The sequence below is a fragment of the Salvelinus alpinus genome, chromosome 3, assembly GCF_045679555.1.
Source record: "Salvelinus alpinus chromosome 3, SLU_Salpinus.1, whole genome shotgun sequence".
Taxonomy (NCBI): domain Eukaryota; kingdom Metazoa; phylum Chordata; class Actinopteri; order Salmoniformes; family Salmonidae; genus Salvelinus; species Salvelinus alpinus.
The window spans coordinates 60,733,859-60,742,903 of NC_092088.1; the positions used below are offsets into that span (position 1 = coordinate 60,733,859).

A 9,045-nucleotide genomic window follows, 5' to 3' on the forward strand; every position below is an offset into this window, starting at 1 on the left:
GTACAGGATGTTAATAACTGTGGTTAAACTCAGGTAACTCTACAGTAGGGTTGTCATGATACCAGTATCACGATACTATGATGCTCGATTATCCATGGCAAAAAGGAAAACACAAGGCAGTCTAAACTCTTTAAAAACCTGCTTTTGTTCAAATAGTGTGTGCTATAGCTTGGAAAATAAACAAATGTAACTGTGGGTGACAATATAATGCTGTTTGTTTTTTTGTTCTCAACATTAGGATTGTTTTCCTCAAGAAATGAAGTCTGCTTCATGTTTTGTTTGCTTTGCTTGCTACTTGCGAGTATTGCAATACTGGTGTCATGAAAACACTACAGGGAGACAGAAAACCACTCACCAGGATGACCTTCTCAATCTCTTTAGATGGGCACCAGTGGAACATTCCCGTGGAGTCATACTGCTTCACATTCATGTCCATGTTCTCCATCTGCTCGTTCCCAGGGATTAGTAGAGGGTCATGCCTGCTGAGGGGACACAACAGTATGAGCTCACCATGGTAAACATCATTTATATATATATATATTATTTTTTTTACCTTTATTTAACTAGACAAGTCAGTTAAGAACAAATTCTTATTTACAATGACGGCCAACCCCGGCCAAACCCGGACGACGCTAGGCCAATTCTGCGCCGCTCTATGGGACTCCCAATCACGGCCGGATGTGATACAGCCTGGATTCAAACCAGGGGCTGTAGTGACGCCTCTTGCACTGAGATGCAGTGCCTTAGACCACTGCGCCACTCGGGAGCCCAGTTGATGGTATTTGGTTTATATGTGTTGTATTATTACCTAGTTTTGGTTGAAACCTAAAACTACCACCCACTATCACTTTCTGCTCAAATCCAAGATGACACAGCTACCCAGTCATCAGAGTTGCTGAGGGATATTGGTAGCAGCATTGGTAGCAGCGTTGGGGAGAGAGGAAGGCTTGAGTTTCCACTGTGTCACCTGCTGAGCAATTAACCAAAATGTATGTTACTTTTTAACCAATGTTCTGTCAACGAATTGACTGAACATTGGTTCAATTATTTGAATTCGATTTCGTTCAGTTTTTTTTCTGTGAGCTCTATGTGCACATTGCAAAGTTTCTCTAGAGATAAATCAGATCCAGACTGAACTGTGCGATGTAATAGGGAGTTGTGGTTTCCATCAGGCCAATATTCTACAAGGTTTAGCGCATAAAACATGGTAATTAACTACAATGACCATAATCCATTGTGAATCTACTTGTCTGGTCTGTGTTTCCTTTAATCCTGTTACGGAAAAGACAGAAGAATGCTCTATCGTGAGAGGATATAGAGAGCAGCTGTTGCTTCACGTGGTGTCTCAACCTGAAAATACATGATCTATGTGAAACGACCTCAAAAAGCACAAATCGCTCAGCATTAGTCACCGCTGACAAAGCTGACTGAGAGGCATTAGAATGGAGCGTCAATTACCGGCTTTTAGCTCCATCTTGCTCACTCACGACGCAGCGCAACCAACAGTAAAAGCTCTAACAGGACCGCACTTTAAATATTTCAGGAATTTGCCCAATCACATTTTGCGTTCCCAACTGATGTACATGAATGATTCATCAGCAGCGTGTCACCTTCAAACTGGCTGATGCACAGTGACGGGCCACTGAGTTTTATCAGGTGTAATGTTAACACTGACCATGGAAGAGTGGGGGGGGTCCCGTCACTTTGGTAATATTAGTTCCACTGTGTTTGCACTCATTCTATAAGACATGATCTGGGATGTCCTCTGAAAGGTTTTCTAGGACAGAGAAATGGCAAGCGAAGCTCCTTCTCTGAATGCGATAGCACAGACCCATTCTGACTGAATATAAAAGGGAGGATTTTGAATTGGTGTATAGGCATTTTTATTTTCTCCGGGCACCAACACACCTGATTCCACCAATCAATGGCTTGGTGACCTAGGCTACTTACAGTAATTAAATCACCCGTGTTAGTGCTGGGATAGAACAAAAATGTGCACCCCATGGGGGTCTCCCAGGACTGGATTGAGAAACACTGGGTCAGAGAGTGTAGCTGTGAGCTGATAGCCAGGGGCCAGACTACAAAGGCTTCTGTCTGTCTAGTGTCTACCAGGGGGCTACAGGGAAATAGCTCTCTCTCTGTCAGTATCACCTCAAAAACCCTTACATGTTCACAAAGCCATCGTCTGCAATAGTTCTTGTAAAGCACACAAGAACAAGTTAGAACACTAAGGATGTCCTGAAAACGCTAAAATTATTATTAACTGTATATATAAAAAAAACTGGCAAATATTTCCTATGTGGTTGTCAGAATACTTTTTTATGAATTCAAAAGCAGGGTAGGAAATAGCATCTTACATTATTTGGGCCATTCCACCAATTGTTTTATTTCACCTAATTTGAACATTCTGTCATGAAGAGCAAATGTTCAACTTAATAAAAGCCGTTCAGTTTTCCACCAGAAAAACACCAGAAAATGTGCACAAAAAAAAAGAGTACAACCAGCTCACCTGCTTTAACACTGAGTTTGTTTCAATGCTTCTGTTCAAAATAAAAAATATTTAAAAATAAATAGTTTCACCATATTACAACAACAATAATTCAGTTCACGCAACAGGGTTGACCTTAAATTTAGGGACAGATGTAAATGAATCACTAATAACAATAAATAATAAACTTCATAAATGATGTTGTCAAAGCTACAAAATAACTAGGGCTTCATAATGATGGTAAAAATATGGAGAAATGTTTGGGTTAAGTGGGTTAAAATCTTCCTAGAAGTCACAGAGGGTGCACGAAGGGACATGACAAAATGTCGAATTTTGGAACTTAAGCAAATCTTTACTCATATAAAAATCGGATTTGTTGAATGTTATGTGTCAAAATTAAAGGGCATTCATTTAATATAACATGCTTTTAAAAAAATTTATGAAATGCACAATTTCTACTTAAAATATCAAAGAGACGCAAAAAAAATCCCTATTTCGTGGAACGATTCATATTTTGCTTCTTTATGAGGGTGACATTGGCATAAAGTGTGAGAAAACAGCACATCTCCTCAATCACACTCTCTCTGTTCATTACACTGCAAGAAATATCACATGAAAGATGTGTCAATTAGTTCCCTCCATCTCTCTCTCATTTTCTCCCTCAGGCTCTCATTCTCTCTCTCCCTCACTCTCTCATTCTTTCCCCCACTCTCTCATTCTTTCCCTCAATCTCTCATTCCTTCCCCCACTCTCTCTCTCCCCCTCCTTCTCTCTCCCTCACTCTCCCTCCTCTCTCTATTTCTCTCCCTCACTCACTCCTCACTCACTCCCCCTCTCTCCCCCATTCACTTCATCCTATCTCCCTCCCTCCCTCCACTCTCCCACCTCTCTCTCTCCCTCCCTCTCTCCCCCTCACTTCCTCATTCTCTCCCCCTCACTTCCTCATTCTCTCCCCCTCACTCCTCTCTCCCACCTCCTCTCTCTCTCCCTCCCTTCTGTCACTCCCTCCTCCTTCTGTCACTCCCTCCTCCTTCTGTCACTCCCTCCTCCTTCTGTCACTCCCTCCTCCTTCTGTCACTCCCTCCTCCTTCTGTCACTCCCTCCTCCTTCTGTCACTCCCTCCTCCTTCTGTCACTCCCTCCTCCTCTCCCCCTTACTCACTCCTCTCTATCCCTCCTCTCACTCACTCACTCCCTCCTCTCTCTCTCACACCATCCTTCTCTCTCTCTCCCTCACACCCTCCTCATCTCTTCCCTTTCCTCCTTCTCTCCCCTCACTCCCTCCTCTCCCTCCTTCTCTCCCTTCTCCTCTCCCTCCCTCCCTCTCTCCCCCTCACGTCCTCCTTTTATCCCCCTCACTCCCTCCCTCCCTCTCTCCCCCTCACTCCCTCCTTCTCTCCCCCTCACTCCCTCCTTCTCACCCCCTCACTCCCTCCTTCTCACCCCCTCACTCCCTCCTCTCCCTCACTCCCTCCTCTCCCTCACTCCCTCCTCTCCCTCACTCCTCTCTCCCTCACTCCTCTCTCCCTCTCTCACCTCTCTCGATCCCTCCTCTCTCCTCTCCATCCCACATCCTCTATCTCTCTCCTCTCCCTCTCTCTCCTCTCCCTACCTCCCCTCCCTCCCTCCCCCTCACGTCCTCCTTCTCTCCCCCTCACTCCCTCCCTCTCCCTCCTCCTCACTCCCTCCCTCACTCACTCCCTCCCCTCACTCCCTCCCTTCTTCTCTCCCTCACTCCCTCCTCTCCCTCACTCCCTCCTCTCCCTCACTCCCTCCCTCTTCCTCTCTCACCTCCTCTCTCCTCTCCCTCCCTCCCACCTCCTCTCCTCTCCCTCCCTCCTCTCTCTCCCTCCTCCTTCTGTCACTCCCTCCTCCTTCTGTCACTCCCTCCTCCTTCTGTCACTCCCTCCTCCTTCTGTCACTCCCTCCTCCTTTCTGTCACTCCCTCCTCCTTTCTGTCACTCCCTCCTCCTTTCTGTCACTCCCTCCTTATTTCTGTCTCTCCCTCCCTCCTCCTCTCTCTCCATCACTCTCTGTCTGTATGGAGATGGATTAAATCAGTTGGTGGAGGTGTTAATAACTCTGACAACATTTAGTGCTTTTACACCCGGGCTGAATATTTCATTCTGAGCCGCGTGTTGCACCACTCACTCTCCATGAGCCCCTGTCACTTCAATCTGGGCACGTGGGGGATGACTGGTGCAGGCAGGCAGGCACCTCCTCCTCCACTAACTTAGACAGCTATCTTTCACACAACTGTCAGCGGTGTGACTGCCTGCCTGTGTCTGTCTGTCTTCCTGTTTGTCAAGAGCCCTGTAACCCTCCTCTTGCCTCACCTCGCTTCCTCTCATCTCCCTCCTCTCCTATTTCCTTTCCTCCTCTCTCTTTCTCTTCTCCCCTCCTCTCCTCTCTCTCCTCTACTCTACTCGCTGTTCTCTGCCCTACCCTAGAATCAACCAGGGTGAACTGGACGGTAAAAGACATGACATTTGCGTCCGCCACACCCCACCAGAGTATATACGAGTGGCTAACGTGTGTCCTGACTGTACCCCAATTAGATGTGTCTCGTGACCCATCAAAAAGGTCTGTGAGAATGGTGTTATTTCCTGTCCAGGAGCACGGTTGGCGAGGAATGTTTGCGACGCCGAACACAGCTCGTTAGCTCAATGACACGTCTGATTGGCTGATAGGGAAATTACTTTATATTTGCACAGGCTGAGCCTCCAGACTAACGTTTTCACATATCAGATATCTATCCAGTGCTGTGTGGGTAGCTTTCCTTCTTGTACCGTATCAGCTTACAATAAAGTGTGTGTGTAAGATGCTATGGATATACTGTATCTTACAATACAAAAACTTTTTTGTAGAATATTAATATTAAATTGGCTGGATAATGACCTGTGTAAATGTACTGTACATTGCAACATACAGTGCCCTCTGTAATTATTGGGACAGTGAAGCATTTTTTCTTATTTTGGCTCCATAGTCCAAACGTTTGGATTTGAAATCAAACAATCCTGAATGAATCGTGAATAATGATGAGTGAGAAAGTTACAGAGGCATAAATATCATAACCCCCCAAAATGCTAACCTCCCCTGTTATTGTAATGGTGAGAGGTTAGCCTGTCTTGGGGGTATGACATTTGTCTGTCTGTAACTTTCTCACTCATCATTGTTCAATTTCATTCAGGATGATCTGTAATCATGGTAGCATCCACATTACTGTACAAGTGTTTAGAAACTTATTGTATTTCTATTTACAAAAAAAAAATTACTCCAAAATGACAATACATTAGTTACCATTCATTTCTATTGGGCACAAAATAATCTGAAACACAACCAAAACAAACAGCAAATGAAATGCATCCAACGATTTGTAGAGTCACAAGCTTGATGTCATCATTCCATGCTATGAATACGTGACCAAATACTAAATGTTTTACTACTTTAATACAGTGAATTTGCCCCAATACTTTTGGTCCCCAAAAATGGAGGGACTATTTACAAAAAGTGTTGTAATTTCTAAACGGTTCACCCGATATGGATGAAAATACCCTCAAATTAAAGCTGACAATCTGCACTTTAACCTCATAGTCATTGTTTGATTTGAAATCTAAATGTTTGGAGTATAGAAACAAAAGAGGAAAAAATGCTTTACTGTCCCAATAATTACAGAGGGCACTGTATTTGCATTTAATTGCCTTCTCTAAAGAAAAGGCCTGACTGTACAGTAGCCTAGGCAATAAGAGACAGCCCATATCAGAAGATAAATTGCCCTCTCTCTCTCTCCCTCAGTGTATATTTCAAACAGAGTTGAGTTATTCCAGTGCATCGTTCGGCAGTCGCTAGCTTGGGATGTGTGCTCCCCCAATCCCTCTCCAGCAGGCTATGAAGGCAGCCTCTCGCTTTGAAAATTCTACCCATCATGCAAACTGACAAAGGCATGATTTTCAAAAACCCACAGCCAATCTGTTGATCATTATTTATTTACAAAGGCCTTCAGGCAGCAAGTCCTGTAAAAACCAGACTTGATATGGTATACGCTCTCTCGGTCTCTCACTAGCTCGCTCTCTTTTATTCCCCTCCTTGCTTGTAGAGTAAAGTGTCCCTAAGGCTACCTCAAACAATCACTTTTCATTGCACATAAAATCCAACTTGTAAAGCTTATTTAATATATATGGTATCATATATTGACAGGGGCTGGGGGGAGGGGGAAGGGGAGGGGGCTGGGGAGGTGGGCGTTGTGGTCGGCGCTGGGTAATTTGATGTTTTGCTGAGGGCTATGACTTGAAAAAGCCTACACCTAGAACAGAGGACCTGTCATCCGCAGCACCCAAGAGCCAGCAGAATACAGAAGCAGCCCTAAAGCAGAGACAACTTTGACACCGCTTTGAAGCGTTTTTAAAACCAAGTAAATAACTCCCAAGAATTATTATCACTGTAAGATCAAAGCGGAGATGCATATATTACATGGCAAACGGGGACCATCTCCTCAGCAGAGAGAACGAGAGAAGGTTTATTGCTTTAAGTTAGGAAACAAAAACTAAGGAGCCATATAAACTAGCAGTTAGCTGGAAGCGTGCCAATTTCTCTTTCGTTTGTATCAGTTTCCTTTTTTAAAATCCCCTAAGGTCGACGTCCGCGCCTCCGCTGAAATCTTATTAGCATCATTAAAAAATCCCCATCAAAATCTGTCGGTTTAAGCGAGAGATGTCGACCTTCAGCATCTGAGGTGAAAGGTGGCAGGGCTAGAGCGGTGTTTGCCAGACCATGAGAAATCATGAAAATAGTCTGTAGCGTCCGAACGGTTTGGCCTACAAACTATTATGACCCCTCTATGGAAAGACAAGACTCTCACGGTCACGTACATATTTTGCTCCAGAACGCCCACAAGCCTCACAAGGCTAGTCTGAATGTAGCCGGGTACCAGTTTAAAAAATGTATGTAAATACAGTGCATTCGGAAAGTATTCAGACCCCTTGACTTTTTCCACATTTTGTTACGTTACAGCCTTACTCTAAAATTGATTAAAAAATATTTAACCATAAGTAATCTACACACAATACCCCATAATGACATGCGAAAACAGGTTTTTAGAAATGTTTGCAAATGTATAAAAATGTATTTACATAAGTATTCAGACCCTTTGCTATGAGACACGAAATTGAGCTCAGGTGCATCCTGTTTTCATTGATCATCCTTGAGATGTTTCTACAACTTGATTGGAGTTCCCCTTTGGTAAATTCAATTGATTGGACATGATTTGGAAAGGCACACACCTGTCTATATAAGGTCCCACAGTTGACACTGCATGTCAGAGTAAAAACCAAGCCATGAGGTCAAAGGAATTGTCCGTAGAGCTCTGAGACAGGATTGTGTCGAGGCACAGATCTGGGGAAGGGAACTAAAACATTTCTGCAGCATTGAAGGTCCCCAAGAACACAGTGGTCTCCATCATTCTTAAATGGAAGAAGTTTGGGACCACCAAGACTCTTCCTAGAGCTGTCCGCCCTGCCAAACTTAGCAATCGGGGGAAAAGGACCATGGTCAGGGAGGTGACCAAGAACCCGATGGTCACTCTGACAGAGCTCTAAAGTTCCTCTGTGGAGATGGGACAAACTTCCAGAAGCCCAACCATCACTGCAGCACTCCACCACTCAGGCCTTCATGGTAGAGTGGCCAGACGGAAGTCACTCCTCAGTAAAAGGCTCATGGACAGCCCGCTTGGAGTTTGCCAAAAGGACTCTATAGATTCTCTGGTCTGACCAGAGAAACAAGATTTTCTGGTCTGATGAAACCAAGATTGAACTATTTGGCCTGAATGCCAAGCGTCTCATCTGGAGGAAACCTGGCACCAACCCTACGGTGGTGGCAGCATCATGCTGTGGGGAGGTACTGGGGAGACTAGTCAGGATCGAAGCAAAGATAAACGGAGCAAAGTACAGAGAGATCCTTGATGAAAACCTGCTGCAGAGTGCTCAGGACCTCAGGTTCACCTTCCAACAGGACAACAACCCTAAGCACACAGCCAAGACAATGCAGGAGTGGCTTCGGTACAAGTCTCTAAATGTTCTTGAGTGGACCAGCCAGAGCCCAGACTTGAACCCGATCGAATATCTCTGGAGAGACATGAAAATAGCTGTGCAGGAACGCTCTCCATCAACCTGACAAAGCTTGAGAGGATCTGCAGAGAAGAATGGGAGAAACTCTCCAAATACAGGTGTACCAAGCATGTAGCGTCATACCCAAGAAGACTCTGGGCTGTAATCGCTGCCAAAGGTGCTTCAACAAAGTACTGAGAAAAGGGTCTGAATACTTATGTAAATGTGATATTTCAGTTTTTATACATTTGCAATACATTATACATTTGTATAAAAACCTGTTTTTGCTTTGTCAGTACGGGGTATTGTGTGTTGATTGATAAGGGGGGACTATCTGTTCACCCATGTATGAAACCCCCCCACTCCCCCGGCTTAGAGGGTTTTAAACAAGTGGACAAGTAGTACATACAATAATACAAAGGACTTCTTTTGGATGCTGTTCAAAGGTGCTCTAAGG

The 9,045-nt window shown here is 44.5% G+C and overlaps 1 protein-coding gene across 14 annotated transcripts in view; it reads right to left on the bottom strand.

Annotated features, from left to right (window-relative positions):
• kcnma1a (potassium large conductance calcium-activated channel, subfamily M, alpha member 1a) overlaps positions 1 to 9,045 on the bottom strand; it is a 261,503-nt gene that overhangs the window by 25,740 nt on the left and 226,718 nt on the right. For 9 of the 14 annotated variants that reach the window (XM_071393540.1, XM_071393537.1, XM_071393543.1 and 6 more), the window contains one exon: positions 356 to 479. In XM_071393540.1, coding sequence (XP_071249641.1) covers positions 356 to 479 — 124 coding nt within the window. Of the gene's footprint in view, positions 1 to 355; positions 483 to 9,045 lie in introns of all 14 variants that reach the window. The other 5 variants (XM_071393538.1, XM_071393539.1, XM_071393536.1 and 2 more) reach the window with 1 other exon arrangement.